Here is an 18,324-nt window from a genome sequence, read left to right as displayed (position 1 = left end):
TGGAACACACATTTTTTTTTACCTTAGAAGAGCTAGGTCTATGAACCCCCAAGGAAATGTACCGGGGTAACATATCATCGTCTGATATTCTTCGTTGCAAGTTGCTGTTTGTCCCTGCCACGCAGCTGACTCTTATAGAAAGAATGATAAATAGTATCTAGGAGTATTTCTGGCAATCAAACTGTTTTTCTCTCCGCCTTTTAATTTGTAGGTATTTGTACGCACAAAATTAATGAAAATTTGATAATGAAAAATACACCATTTGAGTAATTTATTATATCTACCCATTTATAGAAACAGTGACAGAGACAGGACACATGTATACACTTGAAAAGTGGTAGGTATAAAAAGTCTTCTACAAAATGAAATTAAAAAACTTGAAAGTATAAAGTGGATTAAAAGAAAGCTGATTTACAGATCACATACAACAAGAGTGAATACACGACACCTAATGTGACAAAAAACCTTCCATTTTAGTTTTCTTGTCACAGGGATTTGTAATCAATTCCACTTTTGTTCAAATAAGCCCAGGAGAAAAGCCTTAAAAATTGTTGTCCTCATTTGTCTTTTGCTTCTTTAGCTCCCGCACTGACCTGAAAGCTCTGACAGCTAACACTGCACCAAAGATGAAAACAAACACCCCTACCACCCCAAAGAGACCTCCTGCGATATCTGCACCGTTGAACTGGCACTGAAAGCCATTATGCCCTTTGCTCTTGTACATCTGCTCTCTCTCCATACAGATGGGGTCATTGTAGGTTCCCTGCAGCTTAATAAAGTAGAAGGCCAGCGCAGGGATGTAGCCCAGACCAATCAGGAGGTTCAGCAGAGCCTCTCCCAGCAGCACGGGGGGCCAGCGGTAAGGGACCCTGAAAATCCCCAGGGCAAGCATTGCACAGGCGTATATCATTAAAACCCCACCGCAGGCCATGGTGAAGACGTACGGAGGCCGTGAGAGCTGATGGAACAGCTGGTCCAGCTCCTTCACCCTGTCAGCATCGACTCCACTGAAGGCGTTGGCTCCACCAAAGTGATAATAATAGAGTCCACCGAGGCTGGCCAGGTCACGGTAACCCCCGTTGTTGCTGTATGGCACTCCGGCACAGATGACAATAAGCAGATTCACAAACAGCTCCATAAGCTGGCAGAGACCTGGGAGACACGGGATAAACACAATACTGACATTAATGTATAGCAACATGGTAAACTAGACTAGAGCTGAAATGATTAATCAATTCATCAAAAAAAAACAACAAAAACAAACATTTGCTGGTCTTAATTTAATTTCCACTTTTAATTTGCACTTATGAAGCATGTTTAATGGGTGATTAAAAATAGGATATAATAATTTAAAAAAAAATCATAATGCATGTTATATTGTCTACTATATTTGGGGGGCCACCTAACAAATTCTAAAAATTGTAAACGCTGATGAGCATGCACTCTGACTGTAACCAACATTTCACAGAAGAACTCTAAAATAAATATACTTGCCTCTGCTGGTTAAGATGTATCTGAGATTGTAAAGAGCTTGTCTGTGTTGTGGTTCATTATACTCCCCTTCAGGGTGATACACTGCAGTCTCATTGGACCTACAAGGACAATACCACAGAATCAATTATATCTTTACAAAACATGCCATTTTACCATTAATGTAAATAAATAACCCTGCCACAGATGGTGAAAAGTGTGTGTGGAAGACATGACAGGGAGTGCAGGGTCTTGTGAATAGAAAGTAGGTCCCTTACAGTCTTGAGGGTGCGTCATAGTCCTGGTCTCTGTAAACAGGTGTCTCATTGTGAGGGGTAGTTGTCATGTCACTCTGTCTGTTTTGTTTGGCCCTTCTGTCACCAGCAGAGCCTCTCTCTTCCATGTCTCTCGGCTTCTGGTTGCGGCCTCTGCCATCATATGAAGCGTGGTCTCCATTGTGTGAGTATTCCCTGTCCCTGCTCTTGTACTCATCATACACGTCACTCCTCTGGTGGTGTCTTCCCTTCTCTGGCATCTTCCTCTGCCTAAAAAGGACGATTATGGGCATGAATTGTACTATAGACCCTCATAAACAAAGTGGATAGTTGGCTTATATCTCAGTAACAGCCACAGTGGACAGTAAAGCAGCATGAAGGATTATTTAATGATGATTAAAGGCCGGGTTGAGGTGAAGGACCAAAGACAGAGAGGTTTCTTCATTTGTAAAGTGGCTACTTGAAAGGTGGTGATGATTTCGGGACCCACAGAAATTCCAGTAGGACAAATGCATTTTATCATACCTATATGAGAATAGTCAGCAAACTAAATCAGACGTCTACATTATTTCAACATGGGAGCCCAGCATATTATTGCGAGAGGTACACAATTCGAGAAGTGCTCCTTACTAACCTGTTGCGAAGTTCATCCGTGTTTCATGTTTTAACGTAAAGTAAATGGTTCTAGGCTCGTTAATAATACAAAGACACAACATAATTATTTCTTACCTTTGGACTCCGTAAACAATGTGATCTTGTTTTCGTTTGTACGGAGAAGAAAACAGCCAAACTTTCTCAGCTTCCTGTGTTTGAGATTTCCTCCTCCTGCCACTCACCTGTGCTGTGCCACGCCCACTAGAGTAGAGCTCATTTGTGAAATTTCTGCTAATGTAACGTTAGGTTTCTTTCCCCAATTTATAGTAGTTTACAGTATGTTAGGTGTATACATTATATGTATGATTGTAGTGCATTGTACTTTATTATATTTATTGTTTATGACTAAACCAGACAACTAGCTACATTTAATTTCTGGTTAATTTGATCCAAATATTACAGGACAAATATGCAGCTTCACTAGTGTGAACCGGAACACAAACCGAAAAGTAGCCTATAAAATTGTTGGTTTTCAGTCGTGCTCAACTTCCAAAAACAAAAATTTTGCGATTCATGCCCCAACCCGGACGTAAACGCAGACGGCGCACGCGGTCACGCTTCAATCATGAAGCTCGCGGCATGACATTGCTTTAGCGTTTCCGCCGAAGCATATATATATTTCACAACAAACGTAACTTAAAGTTGTGACCATGTCAATGAGGTAATCCTTACACCCACAACCTGTAATTACACGAGTCAGATACTTATGGATGTTATGTTATGTTTTTTTTTTTTTATTTAAGAAGGGACAATGCACATTATTTAACACAAGCACTTGTAGCCTAAATGTCCCAGATTGATAACACAAGAGCGAATGAACACATAAGCACAGACAAAAAGCATATAAGCACAATAAAAGCACATAAACACAGACAAAGCTCATAAGCACAAATAAAAGCACACAAGCAGTAAGCACAGACGTGTTTGTGTATGTACGCAATTCTTTGATACAAGAATGTTTTTTCCTCGTCAAGTAAAGAGCTCAATCTTACATCCAGCAATGAATATATTACCAGCAGTCAAATAACCCCTACTGAATGGAGCATTTTGTTTTTTGCAGCAGCAAGGCTGGATTTACAGCCAAAGCAGGCAAATGACCCATGGTCTCAGGGCCCCGAGAGATCTGGGCTGTCAAATTATTTTTGGGAATATGAGCAATTAAGAACAATTTTAACTGACATGACAGGTCAGATAATAGAGTCAGGTGCTGCTTTTTGTCTGATATTGAAGCCATGTATTAAGGAAGGGACCCTGTGTCAAGATTATTTCAATTTGTGCTTATATTTAGCATATTCCTTAATTAATGTGATTAATAAAACTCATACACAACAGATCCCACAGCTTCACAGTACCCATGTCTGTGCTAATAGAAAGAAACAAATGATAATGTGATAAAAACTGAATGAAAGGTCTGATATGTGTTGTTCCGTATGTGCCCCAGAGGTCACATGCTCATAGTACATCACTGAAGGGGTTATCTAAGGTTAAAGACAATGACTGTAAATTTGAATATTTTTATGCAGTCTATGGTTAAAGATGAAGACTTTTATTTTGAAGTCCGGGAGCAAACCACCACCGGAAGTGTTTATCGCTACTCCTTGAGTTCACGCTGCCACTACGACCGACCGCGCGCTGGGTTGGCTAGCAAGCGACGAAGAGGCTAGACAGAAATGGCGGTGACGGCAAGGCGAACAGCATGAAGTGCTGATGCATTACATGGATCAAAACTTACGACTGCCAGGACACCGTTGGGAAAATGACAATGATGTCGAAGTAGGACGCCTTTTGTAACGGCCATTACAAACCTACAACACCTTCCCGGGAGAATTTTCATCTTGTCAGTGGAGGAGAGGAAATCTCACCGGGAGCATGGCTTCTTACAGCAACCAGGTAGCTAAGCTAGCTTGCTAACGTTAGCCTGCAAAACAACTCCTGCTTCACGCCGTGGAACGTTATTTATAGACTCGCGGCCGCCCCTCATTTGCACAACCTTTCTGACCTAAAATATTGCATTACTTGTAGCAATTTAGTCAGTTCCGTGTTATTTGAAACATCTGGCTAGTCGTGTCATTGAAAATGTAAGAACTGAAAAGTGCTTGCTAATGCCCCCCTAAGCCTCATTGAAACACCACCAGCATGGTAGCTAACAGGCCCTAGGTCCCTCCATTCAAATGAGACAGCAGTACTATTTGCAGCAGTTTTTTAAGGATATGACAGCCACGTTTAGCTGAATGACATGAAAGTGTGCTTAATCTAATCTTAGTGACACTTTGTTATGAGATCCTATTAGTGACACGTGTTATTTACCATGTCAAAAGCGACACAGAAAACTGCTGCGTGTATGCATGGCCCACCTGCTCAGTGCTGCGACAGGCCTTCACCAAGCGCACATTTTCATAACTGTAAATTAGATTCGCTCTGGGCAGTTAGGAAGCATAATAGCGGTTTTGCGTGTAATAATTTGCAGTTTTTAAAAAGTTGTGAGCCACGCTACAACAGTGTCTTGCTGAAGAGCTTTGTAAAAATAGTGTGGTTAACGTTACACTTTGCAGTCAGTCCGCTAGCTGGTTAGCTAAATTAAAATGCGACAGTGTGGGCCTTCGTTGATAGCGAAGATTTATTTGAGATGGAAACAGTTATAAGACAGAATGATCTCGCACACTGCGAGGCGAGTGTGCTGCTGCACTGTCAGTCTGCGTGTGACTTAGATTGTTAAATAACTTGGCAAGTATGGTGTCATTTCCGAGTAAGTTAACGTTAGCTATCATGTGGGAAGGCCCATTTTGAAGTCTAGCTTTGCCTGCAGAAACATGCCAGGTCTAAAGTTTATAGTTAATGACTAAATTAAAGACAAAAATCCACACAATGAAAATGACACTTAAACTATGCTTCACCGGGTTAATATCTGGCTGACAGTTCAAGAACCGGAACACAACTAACGACCATAGTGAAGGGAAACCTCGCTGAAGACTTAATTCTCCATGCTTTCACACTTCTTCCTGGCTTCAAAATTCAGTGTTTCTATTGGCTCACTGTTAAGCAAAATAAAAGCTTGAGGAGATAACCTACTTAAGCTTCCTCCAAACACAGGGGTCAGCTCTTTTATGTCTTTTACCTCTTAAATCATACATACATGAACATTATATTGAGTTATCCTTCTATGATGGGGCATTTATTGTTATAAACTGTATAAATAGCAAAAAATTAATAGCATAACACAAGTTTGTAAATAGCATAAATTAAGTATTGACAGACAGGGCTCTACATTAACAGTTGGCCAGTTTCCTAGGGCAACCGGAGTTGGACCCCTGTCAACTATTTCGTTTGGTCTGGTTGCCCCATTTGGCAACCATTTTTCCAGTGTTACAAAAACTAATTTTTAATGGCTCACCCTCTTTGTGAAATACAATCTGAAAGTGTTGCTGTCACATTGATTTGCTCTATGAGAAATGACAAAAGTCATAAAAATGCAAAAATCCAAACGAAAGAAGTTGATAAACAGGTGGTGCAGCCAAATAATCAAAGGCATCAAAGACACACCAGCAACTAAAAGGGTATCGCTCGAGTATGAACCTGGCAAAACAGGCCATTCTGGAAATACTTATCAATACTGTTCTGTATCTGCATATAAAAAAACACCTTTATCTAAGTACAATAGTATGACAATATTCTGCTGATGGTAATTTATCCTGCGCAGTGCATTGTCTTGCAAATTTGTCGCCTAAAAGTAACATCGCTGTTATTATATTTTGTCTAATTTTTAAAGCCATGCCACTTTGAGAGATTACACTGGATAAATATTTTAGGTTTATTTTATTTATTTTTTTTACATAAAATCAGTGAGATTTGTTGCAATAACATCCTAGAACATACAGAGTTGGACTAATACATTTAGGCAACACTCAATATGTTTGCTGACATTCAAGAAGGCCATTGCAGGATTTTAAGAAGACAAGAAAAATGAAAACTCTTCTTTAAAATTGGCTTGTAAATGTCAAATTTAAACGTAAGCATGACAAGTTATTTGTTCACTTCAGTTGCTTAGTTGTGACAGAATTATGAAACCGTTTATCAGTAATTTTGTGGGTGAACCACTGTAGATGTAGGTATGGATGTTAGGCTTTTCTAAAGTGTTCATCACCAACTTAAGAAAAACCTACTGAAGTGTCCTCATTGACATTTAGGCTTATTGGTTTAGTTCAGGCATCTAGATGCATTGGTTGCCTTTGTAGCTACAACATGTTATAGCTTATGCCTCAGAAATGGGTTGTCTATTAAAAACCATTAAACGCGCAAATGAACCATACATTTCAATTGGGTGACACTTCTTTATTACACTGAACATGGCAAACTAGTTTATTCTTCTGAACTCATCAAATTCGTAAAGCGGTATGAACAGAGAACTTCTTCCCAGGGCATGCACATTGATGTCTGACATGGATTTACTCTCTAAAAAGGCAGTCATTGAATTTTCAGACCACTTTGACTGTTTTCATTGTAATAAGGAATACGGCAATCATGGGAATGGTATTACTCGTAAGTGCTTTAGCAACTTTAAACTATTGCGACATCTTCCTCATTTTTCAAATTTCTTTGTTTAGTTCAGCCCAGTGTTTTGCAGAGGCATAAATCTTTGAGTGGGATAGTAATCCTCACCATCGCCCTTGGGAAAACTACACACTGTATGCACAAACAAATTGCCCAAAGGTTTAGCTTAGTCAGATGCACACAGAATGTAAATGCAGAAGTGTAGCTACAAATTGAATAGCATTGCTTTACTCTAGTCATGCTACTTAAAGGTACAATTATGTAACATGTCTGCATTAAAATCTCTAAAAATGAGTATACCTGTTATATTTTGTTGTTGTGTACTTACACTATCCCCATTTTTTTTTTGTTGACACAGGACCTTTCATTTAGTTGCCTGTCAGTGGCATCATATAACCTTTGACCCCTCTGGTTACTCTAACTTCCATCTAAACCCGGGCACCCAGATGATGCGTTCAAGAGTAATTTTAGATCATACGATGTGACAGAGTTATACTCGGTAACCGTAATAATGTTTTTTTTTTCTGCCACATGGCATCATCTTTTCCTTGATTACATGCCACTTTGCAACACAGTTATACAGCAGAGACCTTTATTGATATTGATTGATTTCAATATCAATCGATCCAGCTTAATGTTGGGCTACTACAATGTGGTGGTTGACAAGCAGCTAATGCTTGGTGGGTAACATAAGGTTACAACATCGTTCAACACGCTCAAAGTTATTTTTAGTACGATTGTTTTGACCAAGGTTAACAGCACTGGGCTAAACCACGAATAAATTCACCACTAACGTTAACTGTATAGATAGACAACTAATCTGATGCTAATTTAGCCAGCTAGCGCACCCCTGGCTGTCTGCCTCACTCCCGCGGTGCTAAGAGACTTAAGTTGGGATGAGAGCTGACAACTGCCCCGGGACATATAGTTACCGTTAGCCCCCCAACCAGCTAGCAGCGAGCCACTATCATTATAGCAATTCAAACCCGGTCAGCACTTAACGACGCTAACGGCAGTGGAATGAACCATCGGGGAAACAGACCATATCAGACCCAGGCAAAACCTATTCTTTTAATAAAGATTTGATAATAAAGAAGTTTTTCTTATGTAAGAATTGTATGACGGCAAACCGTAAGCAACAACCGAAAACCATGACCAACCGAAAACCGTGACCCCAAAACGTGATATGAACTGAAATGTGAATTTTGTGAACCTTTCCACCCCTAGTGTTTACACTTTGTCTTTTTCAGCTTACCTCTTTCCACATCAGCAGCGCAGCTTTAATTTTCTTTGAGACTGCCATATTGTCTCGTCATCCCAAAAAACACATGAACTTGCCACAACATGCACCGTTGCCCCTCCCATCGCTACTAAAATGTGATGGCCGTCATGGCCGCTTGGCTCTGCAATGAATTGCTGTTAGACACTAGCGGTTGTAGCCTGGGAAAACCCTGACAAACTTCTGGCAAATTTGGGATTTGCTCTGGAAGTCAGTCTGGCGAAGAGCCCGTTTCCAATTTTTCCATATCCAGACACCAATCACAACCATTGAGGCGGGCTTTACACGATGACGATAGCGCAGCGACGGCAAGCCGCTTTTTGTTTACATTCAACATGACGGCCACCGAAGCGCAGCAACCCGTTGATGCCGCTGTCGCTGCTACGTCACCCGGATCGTTGGTCTGATTGGTTGAAGGACTATCCAATTACAACCAGAGGCATTTGAGCGGCGGCCGTTGGTGACGCCCCTTCGGAAATGAGCTGTGAATGAACCTTGCCCAGACCCACTCTCAGTTACAACTGAGAATGGTCTGGTGTCAACCAGGCTATAGCGGTTTCGTATGTTCGTCAAAATTTTTATGGACCGACAGAGCGAGCTTTAGAGCTGGTGGTCGCAGCTAATAATACACACGGTTTACGTTCTTGTAAATAGACTGATTCATAAGTAGTTTTGTATTTAGATAAATACATGTCCAAATAGAAATACAAATAGATAAATACATGTCGACTAATTTGGACAGATCTGTAAAACTGAGTTTCTCCACAAAGAATCGGGGACCACTATCGGTGCATCTCTTCAATAAATGAACGTTTACACCTAGGCTGGGTATTATATTGAAATATGAGACTAGATATATTACATTTTGAATATCATAATATGACACGTGTTGTCTTTTTCTGGTTTTAAAGGCTGCATTACTGTAAAGTTTAGTATTTACTTAACAGACTGTTCTAGCTGTTCTATTTTTTTTGCCTTTACCCACTTAGTCATTATATTCACGTTACTGATGATTTATCAAAAATCTCATTGTGTAAATATTTTGTAAAAGCACCAATAGTCAACCCTACAATATCGACATTGATGTATTTAGTCAAATATATTGTGATACTTGATTTTTTTTCCATATTGCCAAGCTCTAGTTACATTGAACTGCTGAGCAGTTGCTTTACTTTGATAGTGACTGTCTTCTAGCAGAATACATGACAAGGATTCCTTTCTTCAGCTGTCATACTATATTTCATGCATTGTAATCATATGTCACCGTATTACTACATCACAGCAATATGCAGGCACAGGCATGCTCCAGAGATTCATTGAAAACTTGTCTGACCTTCTTTGTAGTGGCACTGCAGCAATTTAATGCTCAGCTAAGTTGTCCATTAATAACTGCATACCAATTTAAGAGTACAAGCAAAGTAGTGCTGGCTGTATCCTCTATTATGGTTAGAGTACACAGACTGTTTGAGCAGAATTCAGCTTTTTGGGGTATTATGGCCAGGTTATACTAGAAAAGAAGTGGTTTGTATGATGTGCAGTCCGACCACTTAGGAAATCAAAAGTGTTTTATACCTGTTTATCTGTTTAACTCAATGGTATTTTGAAATACCACCTGTGTGTGATTGGGATGCAGACAAAAAGTGAATTGCTTTGTGCATCAGGTGTCATGTGTTGGTGACACACTTTTTGTGCCCCTAGAGTCAGTTTTAGGGGGTTCATGTGTGTTTTGTACGAAGCTGGTAGCAAGTTTCTATTTGACTTGATGGTTTTCACTGGCTCACATATGTAGATATCAGTTACAGTTGAAAAATCTCTGAAAGTGTGTGTGTTAAACTGTTGAAATCATACAGATGGCTAATTTGTTGTAATCCTCAGTCCAAACGAACAGCAACGGAAGCTTAGTGTGGTACGTGTGGCACGCCTGCAGAGAGAAGCAAAGGGACATTCTTTCTGTTGTGATTGTATTAGCCATCCTGAGGCCTTTGGATTATGGCTGGCTGTTTGTCTCTTGTAGTGCCATTTCAGCAATGTGGGTCCTCGCGTGGGGCCTCGTTTGCAAAGAGTTACATATGCTTGAGCTGCACTTTCTTTTCTCTGTGCCTCCCCTTTCACGTCCCTCTGTTTATTGCACTGAGAGGATTAACCGCATGGCTAGTGAGATCATTTTACCTTTTCTCTGTTGCTTTGTGTTTTGCATGCACATGTAGACACTTGGGTGGTGCAGTGTTTCCCCTGAAGGTGTAAGGGTCATCTGTCAGGGGTGTGGCACTATAAAAGATAATAAAATATGACATATTTAATAACTATCATATAATTGCGTAATAACGGTGAAATACAATGTTTTGCATAAATAGGGTAAATTATGAGAGATGAGGGTGGATATTGCATCCTGCTATGAGGGATTTATTTATTTCAGTTCTGGCCAGAGCTCACCTTTTTGTAATTCTTCCTCCCTATCTCACTATTAATTACAGTGCCAATGCCTGTATCGACTTGTTGGTACTCCAGTAATGAAGGTTGTCCACATACACCATTAAGTGCAAATTGAGTTTTGTATAGTGTTGTGTGCAGTGGTAGAACTTTCTGGTTAAACTTGTTGGATACGAGCACCAAGTCTTAATTTGAGGCCCGTATGTTTGGGGGTTAGCCATTAGGAGAGGCCAGAGCCCATAAGCTAATTAAATGGTTTGTTGTATTGTTAGCTACATGTGAGTGATCTATCATGCATGAAGGTCACCTCTCTTTCCTTGTTCCTGAATAATAATACATTAATAGGTTTTTCATGATATAGTCCTACATACGTACACAAACTTAAAAATCTCATCAAAGCCCTTCAAACCGATATCTGGAACATGATATTGTTTCCTCAATTAAGTCAATTTAAGATTGTATACTTTAGGGCTGCACAATTAATCAAATTTTAATCACAATCACGATTTTGGTTTCCCACGATCAAATTCACGTGATCAAGCGATATTTAAAACTAATTCATTCCGTTCATAGAACACTCTGTATCAAAGTTTTTTTTTTTCAAAGCTCCGTAAACCACTCTCTGATCACGTGCCTCCATGAGCCAATCAGAGTTGTTCCCTGCACCGCGCAGCTTAGTTTAGATGTAGACAGTCACAGAGGACCGAGGACAGAGTAACGTGAGGAAAATTCCACAACAGATAGCAGTCAGTCATAAGTCGTCACGAGGTTTACCAGTAAACGCAACATTTTGTCCCACAGCAGTGACCAGTGCTAGTTTGAGTCTTTTAGCTCATAGCTTTAGCGGTAGACTGTTGTACGTCCCGCTGTTGGAATCCTCTACAGTGAAATACAGTCACACTACACCGTTTAGCTGTCAGCATTTTAGCCGTGTTTAATCCAGTTAATACTGTAGTTAATGGTAGGCTAACGTTACCTGCTGTGTAACGTGTTATTAGTGTTTACTAGCGTGACATGCAGCGATGTTTCTGTTGCCTCTAACGTCTGTTTTGGAGCATCAGAGCGCAACGCAGACATTCAAGTGGCACCGTAATGAGGCACCGTAATCCGCGTTGCTATTTCGTCCGGTAGATACCGGGCACCGGTGCCCTATTGGCACCGGATTTTAACATGCGCCGTTAACGTGAACAGAAAATTGCATTGCCTGTATCTTTTCACGGCAAACGCATATGTGTGGAAAGCGGTCGCACAACAACTTAAATGGCATACTCCTTCATAGTATCCTTCAACAAAGGAGGAATGTAGCACGATATGTTCTTCCTTAAAATACAGGGGCCATAATTATACATACCCCTATGTTAAATTCCCATAGAGGAAGGCAGATTTTTATTTTTGATAAAGTTCCCTTGGCCTTTGGAATTAAAATAGCCCCACATCATCACATCCCCTTCACCATACCTAGAGATTGTCATGGTTTTATTTCAGTTAGCCTAATAGCTAACTGAGATAAGATCCATATCAATGCAAATCAAACCAGCTATTAGGCTAACTGAAATAAAACCATGCCAATCTCTAGGTATGGTGAAGGGTATGTGATGATGTGGGGCTATTTTAATTCCAAAGGCCAAGGGAACTTTATCAGGATGCATAGTATCCTGGATCCATGAAATAACTGGCCTTTAAATCTATGTCTTTAAATTTATCTGCCTTCCTCTATGGGAATTTAACATAGGGGTATGTATAATTATGGCCCCTGTATTTTAAGGAAGAATATGAGAGAGAGAGAGAGAGATCGATCTATTTGGAAATAATAAATCATTCTCAACTACTGGGGGAGTGCATCTACATGCATTCTAATGTGAACCATTATTTGATGAACTTTAATGCTTTACAAACACCAAAGCAAGTAAGCGCTGTGACCACTCTTCTGAAGTGATTTTCGAGAGGGAAATTAGGTAGAAATACACTGGTTGACTGACATGACACCATTGAATTCATATAATACTATAAATTCAGGCTAAAGTGAATGATATTAATAATGCATGCATGTTGCTTTCTCTAAATTTCAGATTGTGGTCGACTAGCGGGGCCTGCTTCTTTGATAAATTGATCAACATTGATTGTGATTGGTGGTTGGCTGTGCATGCAGACCCGCATCTCACACACTAGCATCAAACTCTGTATCCAAGAACACTTAAATCAGTGTAAATTACGTTATATCGGACACTTCTGTTGTAGATTAGTGTTGCGTTTCCAGCATTGCGGCTCCGAACCGTAACGTTAGTTGGGACAGACGCCTTGTTTCTTTAAGCTTAAGCCTGGCTGGTAGCAGCTTTCTGCGGTGAAAAATGGCCGGGAGGTGTCATGATTACGTTGCATAAATCTGGTGATTTAGTTTGTCTTTGCAGCGTACGTAAAACACTGACTACTGTAGCTTCACTACGCATGGAAAAGCATCTGCATCATTGTGTCAGCGGCCGCTTGCGGTGCTTTTCTACACACGGGCGAGCCTCACTTCCATAACGAACCCCGTCGGACTAACGTTACGTCACATACACACGTTGCCCACTTGGCTACCTGTCATGAAGGGGAAGGGTCGGCGGGTAACAATCATGTAAAAGGAGAACGGTGAAAGTTTAATTTTCTATCAAGCAGCAAAAAAGTTTTAGCGCCAACATCGCAACGTCCTGCGATGTGACTATCACACATGCGCACATCGCGATGTAGACGATGAAACAAAATATCGTGCAGCCCTAACCATGACATACCAGGAGAAATATAGTTGTGCTCTTGGTCAGGTATTAAAGGAAACTCAGATTAGTACAGTTGTTGTGCAAGTTAATTACAGTTGCTGTTATATTGTGTGAGTTCATTATTGTCATAAAGCAGATTATTCCCACATAAACGCACATGGTTTACTAAGTGTTAAAACACAATATAGTACCCCTGCAGTCAATAATAGTTTGGTAACATTTTAGTTGTGGTGCAACTAAACAAATATCTCAAACTATCCCTGAGAAATGCAGCACTGTTCATTGTGCAAGCAAGTCACCAATGCTGTTATCTTGAGTGATTAATTCATCATTAAATTATTGACAGTTTACTGCTCCAGATGTCCAGCTGACAGGAGAACTAGTAAGCTCTCTCTGGATCCCTGTAGTTTCTAAAATCACAAGCACGTAAATGCAGGGCTCCACACTGCTCCAGCTTAACCCTAACCTATTTTGCGACCATTTTAGTGATTAGTCATTTTAGCGAGAGTGCGAGTGTTACTCGTGCATGTGCAACCTGAAAATTTGATGACTTTTTAATTTATTTCATGTTGAAAAAGGAGGAGAGGGCAATGTGTGTGAGAGGGGGAGGGTCCGTGAGTGGTTAGTCAACTGCACAATGCTGTGATCCATACTTGTGTCTCGCTTTCGTGGCATCACACTCATCCGCACGCTGAAAATCATGATGTTGCAGTCCATAATACATTTACGAGTTACTTAACGTTAGCCCTCCTCTCTTCCCCCCACTTTGTTTACCGTCTCAACTAGGGCTGCACAATTATTGATTTTTTTTATTGTCGTTATCAATTGCCGCAATAAACACATCGCGAAAGGCTGAGATATATTGCTAAAAACACATATTTTTTTTGTGCTAGTTGAATAAAAAATATTAGAAAAATTAAAAATGTTTGTGCTGCCTTTTATATTTAATTCAATGTTCAGTTTGTTCAATAAAATTTTGGAGATTATTTCCTTTTAATTTGTTTTAAATTCAAGCAATTTGATGTTTTTTAACTGAGGACACTTTAATATCTGTTTAATTATAATAGCGTTATCGCAATATTCAACAACGTTATCGCATATTTTTCTCATATCGCGCAGCCCTAGTCTCAACCCAGCTTGCGTGCAGTTCCGGTTGGCAGAGCTGTGTTGTAGAATTCGGTCTTGTCACAAAATCGACCGCATTTTTACTCAGTGTTGTCTGTCTCAGACAAAATGGACAGGATTTTATTTTAACACCACAACTGCGGGATATGACTCAATTACCCTTGCATTCACGTATTTATTTTACATTTTACATAGCTAATGTCAGCTCCGACATTTGCCCCATGCTGCGGTACCGCTCCCTCACTTGGGTGAGAGAGGTAGAGATGTGAAAGCAGAGAGCGGAGACCGCTTCTATGAAGGAGAAAAAAATGCATATAGGCTGCTAAATATAAAACTATTTACCTCGTAAAAACAAATAGTGCTGGGCGCCTGGGTAGCTCACCTGGTGGAGCGCGCACCCATGTACAGAGGCTCAGTCCTCGACGCAGTGGCCCTTTGCTGCATGTCATTCCCCCTCTCTTTCCCCTTTCATGTCTAAGCTGTCTTATCCAATAAAGGCCTAAAATGCCACAAAAAAATCTTTAAAAAAAAACCCAAATGGAGCTTGTGTGAGTGTCGTGAGCTCATCTGTCTCTGGCTCCCTCATCACGCAGTATTTTCCACACTGGGTGTTAGATGGTTAGATACTCCCCTTTCCATGGAAGCTGAATCAACTTAGATATGATTGCTATTTCAGTGTTAAAAGAAGACGGAGAGGAGGGAGGGAGAGCCTGTATGAGTTAGACGCAATATGGTATTTAGAGTAATAATTTGTTTACATTTCTGAATGTGCATCTGGTAAGCACCATTCAATTAAAATGTGACTGGGAACTAAAATAAGACAGCAGATTGTAGTTTATGTATTTATTACCAAAACATATGAAAAATTGCGTTGCAGGTTGATTCAAGGTGTGTGCCCATACATTTTCTGCCTATGCCCCTAAATTGTTTTTAGTTAGAGGCTACAGTGCTCCTAGTAAAAAAAAAAAAAAAAAAGTCTGGAACCCTGAAATGTATATGCTAACACCACATGACTCATCACTTCATGCTGTGCTTTACCTTCACACAAGCTAGCATGGTAGTCTTGGCTGTGTGATGACTGACTGACAGAGCCCTTGTACCTAGCTATATGACGTGTCCTTTGAACCAGTTCCAGTTACGAGGTGGAAGTTCTTGTCTTTCACTGTGTATATTATTCAAGATCAGTTCACTAATTTAGAATTTTCAGCACAGCAATAAAACAAAATTGAGAAGTGGATTTTTACAACATTGCCTTTCTTTTAAAGTGCCCATATTATGAAAAAATCACTTTTTCTGGGATTTGGGGTGTTATGTTGTCTCTGGTGCTTCCACACACATACAAACTTTGAAAAAAATCCATCCATGCTGTTTAGAGTGAGATACGGTTTCTGAATGTGTCCTGCCTTCAGTCTCTGGGTGAGCTGTTCAAAATCGAAACGAGCAGGCTAACCGCAACCATTAGCTCGTAGCGTTAGCATGCTAACGCTGATGCTAACGCTAGCATGCTACCTCGTTCTCAATAGCAAAGCACTGCTACAACACACACAAGTTCACCATAATCTACAAAAGAACTACTTGCATGTGCACCCTCATTTAGAAGTCTCCCAGCTAATCCTGCCTTGTAACTGACCGAAGTTGTAGAAACAGCCTTTCTTTTACTGTCTATGGAGCTAGCTAGCTGACATGATCTACATCTGAGCTACTGCACATGTGCGAGTGCAATCAAAGATGGTACAGAAGAAGAAGAAGAAAAGAGGTCTCACTCTGTAGCTAAAACAGAGACCAATTGAAAAGAGGATCTGCAGCAGTGAGAGAGAGTGGTGCAGTACAACAAAAATATGGTGTTTTTTGAAAATTAAACCATGTAAACCTATTCTGGTACAACCTTAAAATACAATTATGAACCTGAAAAATGAGCATAATATGGCTGCTTTAAACTAATGGTTATATTGATTCCTTCCCACAGTACATCTTCGGGGAATTCAGCCCTGATGAGATCAATCAGTTTTTTGTGACACCACGATGTTATGTCGAGGTAAGGAGCCGGATTACATTCCGTTTTTACATTACATTATTGTTACATGGGTTGCCATAACGGTTGACCTTTTACAAGATCTGGTCGCCTCTGCTGGTCAGTAGGATCTACTTTGACAGAAAGTAACAGGGTTCATGGGAAATGAATTAAAATCTTGACAAACACTAGTCCTGATACACTACTTGGGAAGTGAGGCTCCAGGTTGTTATTGCATAGGTACCACCATTAAGTGACAGTGTTATTTTTTAATGCTCAGTGTAGCTCCTTTTTTTTAAATTAACACTATGCCTAAAATGACTGTTATTGCATATGAGAAATGTTATTTTATGGGTGATTACATTTCAAATGGTCTAGATAATCATCTAACACATTTAACTGTGGGTAGTCAATGCTTCATGATGCTAAACAATTTAATTTTTAGATGTGTTTTTTTTTTTTTTTTTTTACTCCTAATGTTGCATTTTGCCTCCACACAGCTTCCTCCGTTCAATGACAAAGTCCCGTGCGTCAGTCAGTCTTCTGGTATGTACATTTCGCACACACTAGATTGCTAGATAATATATTATTTTCCTTTTTTTTTTTTTAGCATCAAAAGACTATTCTCATGCTCTTAGTTGACATCACTCTAGTTTGTCAAAGCAGGTCTTAATAATGTAAGATAGAAGCCCAGGCTGACCTGACTTGCCTGGCAGGGAGATTCTTTTCATGTGATTATTTGTGCATATATTTATGCATACAGTTCATATTGTTTAGAATGGATTACATATCCCAGTAGATCTTAACCATTTTATTTTAAGAATACGCCAGCCATTGTCATTCTTTAAATTTCGAGCCACCAAATAAAAAATGTAATAGCAGCCACCTGTCTTTGAAATGGTACCCGTTTGCACATGACATTTGCCTTACCTTGATTTGTATTGATTATTTAGGAAGTTACTGCACTCCTGCTGTACCTTATATTATGGAGTCTATGGGACTGCAGGTTTGCGGTGAGTTGAGGAGTCTGACACCCTGTGGCTTGACTAGCTGTTGTACGTTTGCTGTAAAACTCAAAATCCAGGTTTCAAAAACTGGTGGCTTTCTAAACCTTGCGCCTGTATTCTTTCTCTTGCCTGTTGGTAAAATCTGTAGAGCTTTGCATGCTCAAGATACTTTTAGGTATCTTATCTTCTCTTGCATATAATGCATTTTCACCACTGCAGGGCTCCAAGATGAATTAAAATCAGATTGAATTTACATATGATTTAACAATCACAGCTTATTTACTAAGGGCATATTGATGGTTTTATGTGATTGCTAACATGTGTGTTCATATTTAGCCTTGCATTGTTATGGTTTTACTACTGAATGCATTTTACAGTCATGAAGTGCGATTTTCAGTAACACTAACAGAAGATCTTCTAATCCCAGTAGAGGAAGTACAGTAATTGCTGTTTTCATACCCTCTTAACCCCTGCAGAACATCAGGGTTAACCGTCTGGGTGACCAGTCAGCTGTGACTTGATAAAAGCCACTTTAATGATTTTTCTTATTTGCACCTACTAATGTTTCCTATTTGTTCACCTTTTTTCACTTTGCGCCTCTGCTTAATAATGTACTATTTAAGATGCCATGCAACACATTTTAACTAAAAAATGAAGTTTTGTAATGATGACATACACATTAAGACACTTTAAAATGATATTTGGAAAAGTATTTTGTTTTTAAGAAATGATCCGTATTGATGTACTTCATTGATGTGCAGTCCATTATGGA

General features: G+C 39.8%; 2 protein-coding genes across 8 annotated transcripts in view; one reads left to right on the top strand and one right to left on the bottom strand.

The window, feature by feature from the left end:
* Nucleotides 1-256: 256 nt before the first annotated feature.
* marveld3 (MARVEL domain containing 3) lies at nucleotides 257-2,932 on the bottom strand. 3 transcript variants are annotated; one of them, XM_035999575.1, is made up of 4 exons: nucleotides 2,582-2,932; nucleotides 1,749-2,015; nucleotides 1,495-1,592; nucleotides 257-1,152 (listed from the first exon to the last, which is right to left on the bottom strand). In XM_035999575.1, exons 1-4 carry the CDS (start codon nucleotides 2,614-2,616, stop codon nucleotides 542-544), a joined length of 1,011 nt encoding a protein of 336 aa, XP_035855468.1. In that variant the 5' UTR covers nucleotides 2,617-2,932; the 3' UTR covers nucleotides 257-541. The 3 variants fall into 3 exon arrangements, with proteins under 3 accessions (XP_035855468.1, XP_031180218.1, XP_035855469.1); XM_031324358.2 differs by having other exon boundaries at nucleotides 2,475-2,929; XM_035999576.1 differs by lacking the exon at nucleotides 2,582-2,932 and adding an exon at nucleotides 2,380-2,478.
* Nucleotides 2,933-4,008: 1,076 nt separating this feature from the next.
* Nucleotides 4,009-18,324, top strand: part of usp10 (ubiquitin specific peptidase 10) — a 31,221-nt gene continuing 16,905 nt past the window's right edge. For 2 of the 5 annotated variants that reach the window (XM_031324117.2, XM_035999573.1), the window contains exons 1-4: nucleotides 4,010-4,289; nucleotides 16,501-16,569; nucleotides 17,046-17,091; nucleotides 17,499-17,558. In XM_031324117.2, coding sequence (XP_031179977.1) covers nucleotides 4,269-4,289; nucleotides 16,501-16,569; nucleotides 17,046-17,091; nucleotides 17,499-17,558 — 196 coding nt within the window. In that variant the 5' untranslated portion in view covers nucleotides 4,010-4,268. Of the gene's footprint in view, nucleotides 4,290-16,500; nucleotides 16,570-17,045; nucleotides 17,092-17,498; nucleotides 17,559-18,324 lie in introns of all 5 variants that reach the window. The other 3 variants (XM_031324119.2, XM_031324118.2, XM_035999574.1) reach the window with 2 other exon arrangements.

The sequence above is a fragment of the Sander lucioperca genome, chromosome 3, assembly GCF_008315115.2.
Source record: "Sander lucioperca isolate FBNREF2018 chromosome 3, SLUC_FBN_1.2, whole genome shotgun sequence".
Taxonomy (NCBI): domain Eukaryota; kingdom Metazoa; phylum Chordata; class Actinopteri; order Perciformes; family Percidae; genus Sander; species Sander lucioperca.
Note: the sequence above shows the minus strand (reverse complement) of the source record. Positions and strands in the feature narration are given on the sequence as shown.